The sequence below is a fragment of the Buceros rhinoceros genome, unplaced genomic scaffold (assembly GCF_000710305.1).
Source record: "Buceros rhinoceros silvestris isolate BGI_N320 unplaced genomic scaffold, ASM71030v1 scaffold35602, whole genome shotgun sequence".
In the NCBI taxonomy this organism is placed as follows: domain Eukaryota; kingdom Metazoa; phylum Chordata; class Aves; order Bucerotiformes; family Bucerotidae; genus Buceros; species Buceros rhinoceros.
The window spans coordinates 4,350-20,646 of NW_010398936.1; the positions used below are offsets into that span (position 1 = coordinate 4,350).

The following is a 16,297-nucleotide window of genomic DNA, read 5'->3' on the forward strand; positions in this document are numbered from 1 at the left end:
AGCAGGAATTTCTTAATTTCCAGACTGACTCTATCAGCCACCTACGAAGAACAACAGATCTGGCTGTGACACAGACATGTTGTGTTCTGCACATGACTTGGGGAGAAGCTTCAGTTTATGCCAGAAATTACAAAACCCATAATTTCTAATAGATATTTTAAAGAGTAATAGACTCAATAGTCACATTAAAATTTCCCCTCTTCTTACGAGGAGATCCTCTAAAGTACACAGAAGAGCAGTGGTGTCTGTCAGTGCTGCAAGCCATTCTCAGTACCTGGGGATTGAAACCAACTGGACTCTCCCACCTACTATACAGTGCCATCATATTGATATTTACAGAAATTAACACAGGGCACAGTGTATCACCATCCTGCTGACAACAGTAGCTGAAACTGCACAGCATGAAATATCAGTAGGGACAGAATATTTTAGGAATCACAACGGATCAAACCCATTTCAATTCTGAATTACTAGAAGAATATCCACACTTTTTAGTGTTACTAGATGTACAAGAAAACTTTACTTTTCAATTTCAAAATAGGCAGAGCTTTTGCAAAATATCTGTAGATGAGAAGAAATACTTAAAATTACTTTTTAATCTGCTACTCATTATGTTACCTGTATTTGAGTGCGTTATTACTATATTAGTAAAAATTCAGATAAAAGAATAGCAACCCTCAGAGAGCAGATTCAACAGAGACAAGGTCACCTGGGTTTATTTCCTTTGAATTATGTGGCAGATGTTGGAGTAAATCTGAGGAGGCACAAAGACTTGCCAGCAGTGAGTGCAATCCATTACAGTTGATATGTTGATCCATGAGGGTCCTCAGCGCTCCTTTACAGCACAAGCAATATGTTATTTCTGGGACATGGAGATGGATGTAATCTGTAGCAAAAGAAGTTATATATAGTAGGAAGAGAAACCATGAGTCGCAGCAAGGACTAGTACTAATTGACTTGCAGGTCGAGTGTTTTATTGAAGCTTTGTCTGCCCAGCACCTCTGCAGCCTCCACTCACAGCAGATCTACCTGCAGATCAAACCTGAGCAAGACTTTTGATACAAAACTCGCTTTGCCCTTAACCGTGAGCCAGGCAGCACTAATGCAATAATAATTAGAAGACATACAACACTATAAAGCTGTGTAAAAGCTGTGCAAAAGCTGTGCAAATATGAATTAATACTCGTAATATCCCTGCGAGTCCAATAGGTAAATATCATTACAGCAGCAGTTCCCTTCACTCCAAGTGCACAGCAGAGCTATTTATGAGCATCAGCTAACGGGAAGAATTTCGCAGTTTAATGCTTTGGAGAAGCTAATTAAATAGAGGATGAAAGCGCTGGTGTCCCTGGGCGGCTTGGGCTGGCTTCAGGGAAGCCAGTACATTTAAGCAGTGTGATTTAGACAAATCTCCCAGGCTGACTAAATGGACAAAATGATCCCTGAAAGTGAAACATGCTTTCTTCTTCTGACCAGATTTTCTCTAGTTTATGCCAATGGAAATCCAAGATGCTTGCTTTGAATTTAAGCATTTCAGCAAATTAATAGCAAATTTTGATCTACTTATGGGATCCTTGCTTTTCTGCCACTAAAATTTATAACCATGGGCTACAGGGATAAAAATTTCACCCAGGATTATGTTTCCGATATTTGCAATGCTGTCTGCTATGCAGACGAAAGCTCAGAACACAAATGACTGGCACTTCAGCCTCTTCTGCCTGGCAAAATACCGCACAGGCAAAATGACTTTTTTGTCCTTTCACCTGTCTGTCTACCTATATTCTGGAGGATTTTAAAAGGAAATCATAAGACCTCCTAAAGCTGATTCTTACAGCAAAAAATCACGTGGGTAGTGAACAGACAAACACCAAGTCTCTCTAGCTGGTTATCTAAGACGTTGCAGAAATCTTTCCAGTAATTGCTCCCTCTGTTAGATTTGTGCAGTTCTTCATGAGACTGGGATGCGGCAAGGGTGTGCCAGACCCCAGGAGCCAGCCTGTGCTGCTGCAGTATTCGCTCAATGGGGGCCTCACATGGAGCCTTCTGCAGGAGTTCCTCTTCAGTAACTCCAGCAATGTGGGACGATACATAGCCCTGGAAATTCCCTTGAAGGCCCGTTCCAGCTCCACTCGGCTTCGCTGGTGGCAACCATCCGACAACGGACATTTCTACAGTCCCTGGGTAATTGACCAGGTAAGGAATCCTCTGGGTTGTCTGGGGTTTTTTAATACAACTTTAGACGGTTTTCAGTCTTAATGTTTCCCTTTTGTTGACATATGTCATTTCACCGGCTCAAGCAAAAATGCTTTGTCTAAAGATATTCCAGAATTGCAATAATCTAACAAAGTAATAGAGCACAAGTAATGTTTGCTAATCTTGTGTTTTTAATGCTCTGTTTCCATGCGGAGTACTGAATGCCCTTTTAAGTTGAGAAAGTCTTTTATAGGTGGGTGGACCCTCAGGCTGACATTGCAGAATCCCTTACCATGCAACACGCAAGTCGCAGTTCCAACTTCAAAAACCTTCACTTAAAATGTATCCAAATATGTAATTGACTTGGTAGAATGTAAAAGGAAAAAATATAGAAAAATACCAATCTACACCTATTTTCTAATTTTGAAAACAAAGTTCTGTTTCATATTTGGAATTTATGCTTATAAATATTGTTACATTCCTTTGAATGACTTGGTATAAAGCTCAAGAAATGCCCCTAAAGGATTGCACTCTAAGTGGTGTTATTGGACTGTCCAAGTTCAATTTGCTTAAATATTTCTGAATATATTTTTAAAGGAGTAGGTTCAGGTCGACTCTCAGCCACGTTTAATGATGTGGTTACAAAATGTTACATCCCATTCGTCCATTTAAAAATGAAAAAATCCTCATTCTTTCATTTCTACAGCTTCATTGAATGCAGTTGTATTAGTTCAGAACAATCACCAACTGAATTCAGAGTAACAAATGAAAATTATTTCTACCTTACTTGCTGTTGAATAGTAAAATGCTGATCTCTTACAGTCAATGGCAAAACAGAGACTATTTCACCATTTCTATGAGCAGATGCAATCTGATAGTAATGCACCAGATTATAGCAGAGCTGAACAGTCAGTAAGAAAAAACTACATTGCTCCTACCAAAATTTATTTTTGTGAGCAGTGTTACTTCATCCAGAGTGGAGTTTACCTCCCTGAACTTTAGGTTTGTATAGCTGAGCTGATCTCTTTAGGACCCCTTTATAGGAAAAAAAGATATTCCCCTTCCTCATAACCTAAATTCTTTACAAAGTAAATATGTCTATTTTGGACCAGCAGAATATACATGCATAGATCAGTAAATCTCTCCCTCCTCCAGGATGCTATGTCACATGTGTGTTTGTGCAGACTTCTAGAGATTTTTTTCCTTTCAATAACAATTCCTTTACTAATGTTTCAGATTCTTATTGGAGGAAACATCTCAGGCAATACAGTCTTAGAAGATGATTTCACCACACTGGATAGCAGGAAGTGGCTGCTCCATCCTGGTGGAACGAAGATGCCAGTCTGTGGCTCTACAGGGGATGCTCTAGTGTTCATTGAGAAAGCTAGCACCCGCTATGTTGTCACCACTGACATTGTTGTCAATGAAGACTCCTTCTTGCAAATAGATTTTGCAGCATCCTGCTCTGTCACAGACTCCTGTTATGGTAATGACTTCTCAGTAATTCCTGCCCTTTTTCTTCTTCTCCTGGGCAGGAAAGTTCATTTGTTTTCTAGTTCCATTATTCATTGTTACGAGAACTGAGAAACAAAAGAAAGCTGCATGTGTCTGTCAGGAATTGTAATATCAGCTTTTTTATTCTAGTTGTCTAAATCCTAAGACAAACTGAACTATATTATTCCCTCCAAGCACTTAAGCTGAGGTTCAATTCATTTCAGAAAAAGGCTAACAGCTCTCCTTCTCATATCCACTTACCAGGATATGGTATCCACTGTCTGGGGTGGTTCTAACAATAAGCAGCTGGGTGTTCCCAGCATGTGTTCTGTGCTTTGTGGTTTTGCGTTTTCGGTGAAGTCGGTTCCGATCTCACTTGCACCTGTATAACTAAAAAATCATTTATATCAGCATACATCTGACACATGCGCAGTCAGCATCCACTGCAAAACTTGTGTCATCCATATAAAACCATAAACATGTATATATATATGTATGTAGGTATGTATGAATGTGTGCAGAGATACATGCACATATTTGTAAATATGTATATCCATAATGAGGCAATTTTTAATTACCTAGCTTCCTTTTTTCCATGTTTTCTGTATTCAGTGCAGAGCATGTTTTTATATGCGTATATCATATACACACATATACATATACAAATAAGGATATGCTCTCCACTCAATACACATCACATGGAAATCAAATACCGGTTCATCACAAGAATTTTAAAATGCACAAGAAATATGTCTTCCTAGCTTCAAACACTTGTTTGTACATCTTAAATTACATTTTTTTAGTGTAGGGTTTTGAGGTAGAGATTTCATTTGTGAGGAGAAGAATACAGTGTGTGCAGCATGTGATGTGTTAATTCACTGGCTTGCTGAATAATCCTCTACAATTCTGCATGAAAATGGAAAATGATTTTACATTAAGTTCAAGAAGTGGCTTCTCTGATTTTTCTATTCTGACACTAATGGAAGTATCGGAGATATTTTGCTCACATGCCTAACAATATTTTTTTTCCTTTCGGTATTAAAGAGACTGAAGCATCCTAAGACCATCTCTGCTAAGTTTTAAAGTGTTTTGGCAGCTTAGCTATATATTGGCAAGGAAACAGTTCCTTCTCTTTTGGTTTCTTTGTCTACTGCACGTACTGTTATCCTAACTTAGTATTAAATTATGCAGGACACTACCTAATCATGCTTCCAGTCATGAGGAGCAAAGTATTTCATTTTGGTGATGGAGATTTAACACTAAAAACTCACTTACCCTTGTTTGTATCCGCTTGTCCTTGTATTTCTATAGCACTGTCTTCCGTGCTGAGACATCAAGTAGGACTGATTGGGTGATTAAGGGTCATTTTCTGTGCATGAGAGTAGAAGAAATGGGTTTGTAGTAATCAAAAAAGATCGCAGATTTATCACCCCTGACACTGCAACTACGTTCTATGTTTTTCACAGCCAGAATGCCTGGCAGCTGGAACATTTATGTCAAGCAACAGTTCTGTGCTTATTATTATTTACTTCTTAATGGCTGCTTAAAAGTTTAACTTGAAGTATTTAGTGAGCCTGACTAACCTTTATTTTTCATAATAAAAGTTTATAAGCCATACACATCAAAACAATGAAAATGCTGACTTTTGCTGAGAAATGAATACATTAGTCTAATGTGCCTAGACTGTTCGAATGAAAGCAAGCTCACTTACTACTAACAAACTCAATTTTAAATTGTTTATGCTGGATAATGAAATGAGCTGACTGTTGCTCTGCCTTACACAACAGTTACATCCAGCTGAATCTCATCCTTCAGCCTGAAAAACAAAAACAAAAAAAGTTTCTGGTCATGATGCTGTCACATCAGTTTCTTGCACACTGCAGCTACAGAAATTGGCTTGACTTAATCCTGGCAACTTGACAGATGACTTTGTCTTTGCACCACGGTCCCTTGAGTTAGGTGGCAGATGCAGAAGTGTACTGCAGCCATCTCCTGAGCTATACCTGCTCAGCAACGTGTAACTTATCCTCTAGCACTGCCACCAAAGAGGGTAGCTTTGTACTTTTGATGTAAGGGCTTGAAAAGATCTGAGTGGTTATTTTGTCAGCGTAGACAGGTGACTAAGGCTCTCTGGGGTTACCAGTTTTTTGTAGACCTATGGATGTAAGTCTCTAAATTAAGTAACTAGCCATCTTACCACCCTTAGCTATTGAACTGGAATATTCAGTGGACCTTGGGCTGACCTGGCATCCAATTTTGAGAGACTGTCTCCCCACCAATGTGGAATGCAACAAGTACCATCTCCAGAGGATTCTCATTTCGGACACATTCAACAAGTGGACCCGGGTTACTTTGCCTCTGCCTCCCTATACTAGGTATCTTCTCTTGGTTTTCTGCAGAATAAATCTTAATGCATAACTATACTGAGGTATGATACATTACAGCAATAAAATAATTGTACCTTGCCATTTTTGTTTGGTCCATATAGCAACAAATAGGTATAAGTAAAAGAAGCCCCATGCTGCATTGCATAAAAATTGCAACGCTACTCTGTGCATTTACTTTTCTTCATTATTTAAAGACAGGAAATTCTTATCCATCTTGTCCTGGGGAGGGACTGGGGGAACTTTTTAAAGAATCTGATGTTACCATCAGCCTCACTAAGTTCTGGTTGTTTTGGTGTCTAATTGGACCGGTTAAATCCCTACTGCACCTTGTGCTTGCTGTTGTTGGCTGTGAGGTGGTGTTTGAAATGTAGGTCTTTTCAGGCTTCTTATTTTTCTGTGCATTCCTTGTATCCTTTGCGTCTCTCTCAGCTTTGGTGATCTTGTCGTTGTTTTTACACATGCCCCATTTTCACTTCCTCTTCCTTTTCCTACATTCCTTTGTCTTTCAGGGAAGAAAAACTTGGGGATTTGTTTGGGAAGAGGTAGCAGTGGAAGGAGCTCTTTGGCACTGACTGTGCTATTGGGAGTGCTGCCATACAGTTCTTTACATTGCCCTGGAAACTGCTGGATTTTTTTGTTTGTTTGTCGAAAAGATCCATCTAGGGACAACTGTATAGTTCAGTCTTCCAGTCTGCATCCTTCTTGATGTGCTGTTTTGCAGTGATAGGTGTAACTGTCCCTTGCATAGTCATACCTGATAAGGGCAGCATAGAACTAGCCCAAAGTAAAGCTCTGCAAACACAAGTAGCATGGACGTCAGGCTCTCAGCACAACTTGACTCTACAGCTTTGCTCCTGTTGCAGAGCCACATCTTGTCACATAGGCATAGGCTGAGCTGACTACAGGCACTAAAGTGCCACAGCACAGGCAGAGCTTATGCCTGTTTGAGAAGGTTGTTATGAAGGGTGTCAGCTAAGGCACATACAAGTTTGGTAACAGAGACCTTTGGTTTTTAGCAAGTGAGGTGAGAGAGCCTATACAGTTGCCACATGTTTTAAAACTAATAGTAGAAGAGTCCGTGTTCTGTTGCTAATCATTTGGGGCATCTTCAGTGTAGTGCTTCACATCAAGTAATAGAACTTCTTTAGGTCTTGTTCTCAGCATTGACCTCCTCTGCTTTCTCTTTTGTACTGCTTCAGTATAAATTGTCTGTAAAAACCATTACCCCAACAGTTCTTGTATAAAGTCTATAAATCTGTGTTCAGGAGGGGCTTTCTGGGGCTGAACAGGATAAATCAGGACTGGGGTTGATGTTCCAAACCAATTGAATTTGGACCTGAAATGAACCTACCACCTGAGATAAACTCAGGTTTATAAATAACTGTCATTTTAAGACTGAAACAATTTTGAGCAGTGTATGTGAAAAGTAGACGACTGATACCCTACCAAAGCAAAGATTTATCTTCTGTCCAACCCAATAACTATATTTGTTGGCTAAGAGTAATAAGTAATACCATTTCCCAAAAATATTAAGACACGAATTGCGTGAGAGAAGTTATTACAACCTTAGCTCACAAGCAAGGGAGACGTTAAGCAGTAGAATAAGGAATAGCGCAGGTAATAGCCCTGATGCAGTATCATTTTTATGCTTCTTTATTATTTCAAGTTGTGTATAGCAGGTATGTTTCTCCAGCTGTCTGTGGCTGTATGATTTACTGACGTGCTACATAGTCAATGGCTTGGCCTGGTGCCCAGCACCCATACTTACACAGCCTTTTAGGGCTTGTGTACCCAGAGCGCTATCTAACCTCTAGCCTGTAGAAGGCAACGGACACTTAATTTTAACTTAGGCTCAGATGATTTTAAAATACAACTGCAAATACAAAGCTTCATCCGGGAGCATCAGCTCCATAAACTGTTAGCGAAGTGCCAAACTTAAAGCAGGCAGTTTTAAGATATGGATATTTGTCTTTATTCCTAAAGGACTTCCTCATGCTTTATATATTTTTTTAAATACGCTATTTGGTGAGCAACTAGACAGCACAGCAGTAGGTATCTCTTTGGATAAACCTGTTATTCATTTCACGTAATATGTTTATAAAGATGTAATAATAGGCTAACGCTGACCTTACCATAAAAGGTCTTTTTTTACACTGAATAAATTTTGGGGATTTTGCTGTTTATTTGTTTTGGTGTTTACAAAAATTGTGATTTCTCTTTGAGTTGCAAAAGAAAACTGACTACACAAAGTTCAATACTGCCATCTAGCGCTGCACAGCAAAACATGGGCTAGCTTGATTTTAAAACGGTATTTTGTATAAGTTCCAGAAATTCAACTGCCTGCAGCTATTCAAATACAGGTGTACACTGCTGCAGGAGCTGAATAGCTATTTTGTGTCCCCTACCTGTTTCAGCTAGGTTCTCATTATCTGTCTTGGGAGCTGAAACAATTCACATATAGCTACATCAGAGAAAGGCGTTTGAACAGAGAGCTGAGTCTTTTAATGAACAAAATGAAAATTATTTACTGAAAGGAGCCAGTATCACACCATAGAACATTTCTCAAGTTTGGATTTGTTCTGGGATGTGGTTATGACTGGTCTAAGCTTCCCTTTGGGCATACTACCTTCTCCCTACCCTCTTCTTCACTGCACCAACTAGGGCCCACTTGCTTTTCTCTCTCCAGTGATCCCTTTCCCACCTCCCGCTCTCTCAACATGCTACCATGCACCCATGCTTCATTCTGCTCTCCAATGTGGGCACCCTCTTCTTGGCTTTTCAGACACCTTGTCATTGTCAGGAGTCAGCCCTGGGTCGTGCTGATATCAAACAAATCTTCCAGGAGCAGTCTAGCCTCAAGACTGATATTTCCTTTCAGTCAAAATAAAGATCAGCTTACCTAGAAATACTACCTTTCTGGTTTTCTTTCTCTCCCAAAGGTCTCAAGCAACTCGTTTCCGCTGGCACCAACCTGCTCCTTTCGACAAGCAGCAAACATGGGCAATTGATAATGTCTACATTGGGGATGGTTGCATAGACATGTGCAGTGGCCATGGGAAGTGCACACAAGACAACTGTATGTAAGTGCCATTTATTCTGTGTCCTGACCAGCACTATAGCATTTCCCTTCTCTGTCATTTTAACAAACTTGCAGGAAAGACTTTGACACAATTTTTAAAAGGAAGGTAGATGTTGCTGTTAAAACCAAGCAGAGTACTGGAACCCCTTGGGAATAGAAATAACAAGAGGAAGGGTAAGCATAGGGGTTAGCTGTGCCAGATCTCTGCCTGTTCACATATCGTGAGCAATGCTGTTGATCCTTTCCCAGTGGCAATGCATCACCCCTGCTGCTGCCTGTGCTACATCTTAACTCCCTTCTACTAGGTAGGAAGAAGTGACCCCTTGAGTTTGACCACCTCTCTAGGGATGTACCATGCTGGAGCTTCCCTGAAGATGTCATCTTTATTCCCGAGGGGTTTCATGCCATGTCCCTGTGCCTTCATCCTGGCGCTGGGTGCAGAGGGCCTGGGATGGACATGGGACACGACCACTAAGCAGAAGCATGTATGACAGTTCTTCACAAGGCCAGATTTTATCTTGGGACTGGTGTTGGCTTGATGGGCTGATGATTCTGCTCCATGGTAGGGTCTGCTGGTGGAAGCAGACTGGCTTGATTCTCACACTGTATAACAGCCCACATAGAGCCCTGCAAAGCTAACAAACCAGATCTCCCCAGATTTGTCTGTCTGGCAGAGAATTACCTTCCAGATGGATGTATTGCTTTTTTTCCAGCCACAAATGGCAACAGAAATGGGAGAGTGGTTGTATAATTGTGCTGTGGCTATGTTTGTTAGAAATACATTCCGCTGCAGAATAGACGTATCATTGCGTTTTCCTTTATCCTGATAGCACTGGAGTACCAAGGCATGATCTCCCTGGTGAGATCTGCATAATAGCAGAACACGTTTCCATGCTGTTATCCAGTCTTTGACATGTCATAAGAAGGTTTTTCAGAGGAGAAAATAAAAGGGGGGCTATATAAAGAACCAACAGAGAAGTACCCATCCACTAAAATTGTACATAAACGTACTTAAAATTTAACATTATCAGAATGTTCTTAGCCTTGACACATTCTCTTAGGTTATCTATCGAAGTACAATGGATTTTAATGATTTTACTCTGTGCTGGAGTGTACTCTCTATTAGCAGCTTGAGTGATACATAATACCAGCCTTTCTAAAGTCATTTTTGTTTCATATTAACTACAAAAAGTGACAGATGTTTGAAACCCCCATCTAGCAGTTGTGTGCTAGTAAATGATGCAGACGGCCTCTATGCGGAATAAGATGGCACCTTAATGTGGAATAACCTGGCACTGATTAAACCTCTGTGCCAGCTGAATTGCATTTGTTTTCTGCTGCAGCTGCGATGAGCACTGGGGCGGGCTGTACTGCGACGAGCCAGAGACTCCCCTTCCAACACAACTGAAAGACAACTTCAATCGCTCACCATCAAACCAGAACTGGCTGACGGTGAATGGGGGCAAACTGAGCACGGTCTGCGGGGCAGTAGCCTCTGGGATGGCTCTTCACTTCAGCGGGGTATGTGTTAGTACAGGGACAAGTCACTCAGAATAAACAGGACTGATTTAAAAGTTAAATAAGTAGCAGGGTGTTAAAAAATATCAGCATAACTTATTAAACCTATAGCATATTAAAACCGTAATATCCTTTGCCTAGCTGAAGGTCAAGGTCAGACAGGTCCTACAAGACTAGGGCCAGCCAGAAGCACTCCAGGAGAGCAGATACTGCAGCCAGGATTGTGTGTGTGCCTCCCGAAAGGAGCCACGGGGGGGCCTTTGGATGTGGAGCTCTTAGATTAAAGCACAGTCCAAGTATGCAGACATTCGATTCCACTCATTCATAATAGCATCCCCATACCACTTACAAATTCTAGAGACTGGAGTTCGCTGTGGCTTCTAATTAAACCACAGAGGTAAATTAATAAATATGCGTTTGCATGTGTATAACTTGCACTCGGTCCTTGAAAATACATCCATGTGTGGCCTCACACTCTCTCAGATATTTCATTGTTGGGTTTTTTCAGAGTAAGCTCAGAGTAAAATTTTCTGGTTTAGCTACATATATAGGTATATAACCCAGACTGCTGCTGAACTACACTTTGCTGACAGAATTATAAAAATGACAAAATAGTGGTTTAGAAAGCTGTGAACCTTATGCTTGTAGATTTGCTCTTCCATGCAAATTTATAACCAGGTTCAGATTGTTGCAAGCTTTCTAAAACAGCCTAACAGAAGCATTACATTTCCACTTCCTTCCAGTAAGACTAAGTAGGCACCACTAATAGATTAAGCAATGTGAAATCCATAAAGGATTATAGAAAAACATATTAAATATTAAAATTGCTGTGCCATTTGACTGTTTGCATGAGTTGAACCATTAGCACATAAACAGTGATTCATTAATTCTGCCTGGGAAACCTTGAGTTTTGCACTGGAGGCATGGATTTTTGTAACTTTTGTATCCAGAAGAAAGGTGAACACAACTCTTGATAGTTGTAAACATTGTTGTAAAGCTGTAGGTACAAGCAGCAATGTCTATGAATACATAACAAGAATTTTTAAGATGGAACATGACGGAAATTATGTCCTCAGGAAAGAACATTTATTGTTCTGTTGTAGACTTACCTTTGTAATAATTAGTATAATTTTGTACAATTTTGAAGGTTTTACAACATGAAGTTATATTAATAGTGACGGCATAGTCTAACAATTGTTATGTCATAAGTTTTGCCAGCCAACACCAGCTAACATATTTTTTCATTGCTTTTAAGGGCTGCAGCCGTATGTTAGTTACAGTGGACTTGAACCTCACCAGCGCAGAATTCATCCAGTTTTATTTCATGTATGGATGTCTGATAACTCCTAACAGCCGCAACCAAGGAGTGCTGCTGGAGTATTCTGTGAACGGTGGAATCAGCTGGAGCCTCTTAATGGAAATTTTCTATGATCAGTTCAGCAAGCCTGGGTTTGTAGATACCTTCTTCTGCCTATCTAATTTCCTGTACTAAAGTAAGGTGGTCTTGAGTGTTTCATAAGAACTTGTGGGACATATTACTGCTGCAGTTTGGATGTCAGATCTTTAAGAGTTCAGCCTGGGCAGTCCTACAAGCATTTATGAATGGGCTTAAAGCTTGCGCTTGAGCATCTGCATTTGTGCAGCTGCTAGGCCAGAAATGCAAGCAGAGAAAGGCATCTGGAGATTTGTAAGTGGTTGCAGGAAGATACATTTATAGCTACTGTAATGATGTCCATCCTGTTCTTTAAGATGCTTTCATTTGCAATTTAGCTTCTTACTGACGAGAGTCATTGCTTGAACTAGTTAGAAAATGATATGTAGAGGAGAAACTGAATTTCTGCTGATATCCATCAAAAGGATGGATACATTCAAGCCCTATTTTCAGATATTTGTGAGATTCAAATCATGCATAGATATGGGTGGACTTTTCCTCACTGACAAATTTAAAAGGCTCAAGAAAATGGGACTGTGAGAAACTCATTATTTGTTATTTCATTTGAACACACCAAGAAATCACTAGCATGTTAATTGGACAAGAGGTTTCAGTGTACTATCATCTGCTTTTGTAATGGAAATAAGAAAATTGCACTGAACATTGCTATCTGCTGAACATCTCCAGTTTGAAAATGGTAAAGTTGATTTTATTTCAACATTCTCCTTCTTAACACTTCCCTTAATTAGGACCTTGTGGTCAAGCCCAGCGAGTCTAGTTGATCCATTTGGTCCCATAAGCACAGCTGGAACACACAACATGGCTCAAACCATGCCAGTCTGGCTGCTGGACCTTCCCACCTCACTCGGAGCCTCTGTCACAGGGATGACACAGGGAGCGATCAGGAAGGTTTTTGTTTCAGCAGTTTCCCATAGGGGAACAGGCTAGATCACCCCATTCTTTTCCTTCTCTCCCAACTTCCACATAATCTAGGATACAATGGGAGTGGACCTCGTCAAAGCACCCTGCAAAGCGTTTGAGAGGTATCCTCCTCCTGAAGTTTCCCACAACTAATTTCCACTTTTTATTTCAGCTTTGTGAACATCCTCCTTCCCTATGATGCCAAAACCATTGGGACACGCTTCCGCTGGTGGCAGCCTAAACACGATGGCCTGGACCAGAACGACTGGGCTATCGACAATGTGTTGATCTCCGGCTCAGCTGACCAGAGGACAGTGATGCTTGACACCTTCAGCAGCGCTCCCCTGCCACAGCATGAGCGCTCCCCTGCCGATGCAGGGCCCACCGGGAGAATCGCCTTCGACATGTTTATGGAAGACAAAACTACAGGTAAAGGTTTCATGTGGATCTGAATTAAAGAGCAAGAAGTCAGCGCAGTGATTTCCAAATTTTGTTGAACATCTGAATCTTTTTCTCACTGTGATGGATATCACAGACAATCCCATTGCTATGAGAGTCTTGTCTTTTGGGTTTATGCAGAATTGAAAGTTGTAATGTAACTTTTTTTTTACTGCATGAGTTTGCTTAGAAGATTAATTTCTCTCCAAAGAAAGAAAAAAGGATTAAAAAGCCAGGTTATTCTAAGCAGATTTCTTAACCTGAATATCTGCTTCCTATTTCCTAACTTTTTTAAACATTCTTTAGGAAAGTTAAGTTACATTTTACAACTATATTTTGTAAAAGTTATGTTTCCTGATGTTTACAAGGCCTAGCAGCTAGAAGTGCTGGGGTACCATTTGCACAGACATGTGGGCAACACTCATTAAAAAGTTCTCCCATAAAATCTAGTGCAACAGAAGTTTACGTTTTGAGTAAGTCTCAGATCCTTACTTCTTGGAGATTAAAAATAAATACTGTAATGCTTATGTGAGAGTGTAGTAAGAGGTGCTTTGAGCAATAAATGGGATAAATGTAATAAATATGTACGTGGGAAAGACAGAGTCCTGACATTCTCAGATGCAATACTACATTATACTCACTTAGGCTGAAAAATAAAGCCATGAACACCTTCACTTGTTAACACTATTCCCTGTTTTCTTTAATTTATATTGCCATTGTATGTTACTGACATTGCCATTTATTTTCGAGTGAATGAACACTGGTTATTCCATGATGATTGTTCAATTGAGAGGTTTTGTGATTCTCCTGATGGTGTCATGATCTGCGGGAGCCACGATGGCAGAGAAGTCTACGCAGTCACACACGACCTGACTCCTACAGAAGGCTGGATTATGCAGTTCAAGGTAAAATCTCGGTCTGCAATATAATTTTTCAAAACCACATTTTGTTCTGGGTCTAAGTATTTTTTTCAAGAGGTAGCGTGATGTATGGGCCTATGCGTGAGCCATTACCTGAAGAGAAACGTGTTATTATTAGATCATCCTCATTTTTCTCCCCTCCTCCTTGTTGGTCGGCTCTAATACCACAGGCTGTTTCTAGAGGTGATGCACTCTTCTCTTCCAGCACTGCAGTTGTTTGGACATCATGTAATAAGGATATACAAGGTGGCTATTTTGTTACAGCTGCTTGTGAGCAAAAAGTAGCTCCAAAGTGGTCCACATCACTCCTATGGTGTCATGTATTCACATCAAGTCTGCACCCAAGCCACCCTTCATACGCCCCTTTACCTACATTAAGAAATGACCCAGCAACATACAGAAGTTTTAAGAGCCCTTTGCTCATCTGTCCCATAAATAGGGTCTGCTGAACATCACCGAGCTGGGTGGCCTCCTCTGAAATATTCAAATCTTGGTCGTGTGGGAAGGGAGATTAACTTTATCAGGTATGGTTACTGAGGAGAAGGCACAAGTGTGAACACCTGGAAATCCAGAAATGTGAGCTAACTAGAAGAAAATGAAACTCAGAATATGGTGCCTGTTCTGAGTCTTGGGAATACTGATGAGATCTGCAGATGACTCGTATCATACAAGCACTGTCACTAACATAATTTTCAAGCAAAATTCCGCAGTCAGTTTTCCGGTTCAAACATTTTTAAAACTCTAACCATCACCACAATTAATTCTAATGTACTTATGCTCTTTTCTTTATCAGGTTTCTGTTGGATGTAAAACCTCTGAAAAAGTTGCACAAAATCAGGTCCACGTGCAGTATTCCACTGACTTTGGCGTGAGCTGGAGTTACTTAGTACCTCAGTGCTTACCAGCTGATCCAAAATGTTCTGGGAGTGTTTCGCAGCCATCTGTCTTCTTTCCCACAAAAGGATGGAAAAGAGTAACTTACTCACTGCCTGAAAACCTTGTGGGCAAGTAAGTATGAATTTGCTACTCATTTTGCTTTGGATTCAGTACCTGCTGGATAACACAACAGAGGATACACCTGCCTACTCATTTTCTTTCAAAGAAAGTTCATGTTCATTTTGCATGCTGCATAATTTCATTTCCTATCAATCAAGATTGACCATGACTGAACACCCAGCAAAGTTATCCTTGCTTCTGTGCTATGTGCACCAGTACAGCACGTTCTGCTCTGTCCAGACAGCCGCGGTCAATTAGAGAGCAGATTTATGATGTTACTGAGTGGAAAAGCCACCCTTATTGTCTGCAGCAGTCCACAAACCGCTGCAGTTTTATGCAAACCATATGTCTTTTTCTGCAAAATTAAAATCTCTTGTATTCTTCGAGTAATGTGCTCGGGAAGTGTAACCAAAACTGAAAATCTCTTGCAAGAAGCCAGAATAGCTTTTTCCAGCTTCAGCAGTGTCTGGAATCTATCTATTTATCATAGCTAGTACATGCGTGAAGAAGAAGATATGGATATGTACAAAATTAATTTCAACAGACGCTGACCAACATTGCTTGCGGAAGCTTGGAGAATAGTACAGTCATAAGTATATTGTGTTTCACCCACCTTTTTTCAATTGAGCAAAGTTGTTTTATACATGTCTGGTTTTAATTCATTCCTTTATATCTAGTCCCGTGAGGTTTCGGTTCTACCAGAAATACTCGGATATGCAGTGGGCCATCGATAATTTCTATCTGGGCCCTGGTTGTCTGGAAAACTGTAGAGGTCATGGAGACTGCCTGAATGAGCAATGCATCTGTGATCCTGGGTATTCCGGTCCAAACTGCTATCTGACCCAGACACTGAAGGTAATTTTACTGCATGTTTTAAAGAGTTAATTTTGCCATGTGTTTAGCTGAAAAAGAGGGAAAG

At 40.4% G+C, this 16,297-nt stretch overlaps 1 protein-coding gene across 1 annotated transcript in view; it reads left to right on the plus strand.

The window, feature by feature from the left end:
- Positions 1-16,297, plus strand: part of LOC104489165 (reelin) — a gene marked incomplete at both ends in the record, with an annotated part of 29,850 nt that overhangs the window by 3,042 nt on the left and 10,511 nt on the right. Inside the window, 10 exons of the mRNA XM_010131293.1 lie at positions 1,935-2,193; positions 3,430-3,679; positions 5,894-6,062; positions 9,014-9,154; positions 10,497-10,674; positions 11,927-12,120; positions 13,197-13,453; positions 14,213-14,367; positions 15,176-15,390; positions 16,056-16,233. Of these exons, the coding sequence (XP_010129595.1) occupies positions 1,935-2,193; positions 3,430-3,679; positions 5,894-6,062; positions 9,014-9,154; positions 10,497-10,674; positions 11,927-12,120; positions 13,197-13,453; positions 14,213-14,367; positions 15,176-15,390; positions 16,056-16,233 (1,996 nt within the window). The remainder of the gene's footprint in view (positions 1-1,934; positions 2,194-3,429; positions 3,680-5,893; positions 6,063-9,013; positions 9,155-10,496; positions 10,675-11,926; positions 12,121-13,196; positions 13,454-14,212; positions 14,368-15,175; positions 15,391-16,055; positions 16,234-16,297) is intronic.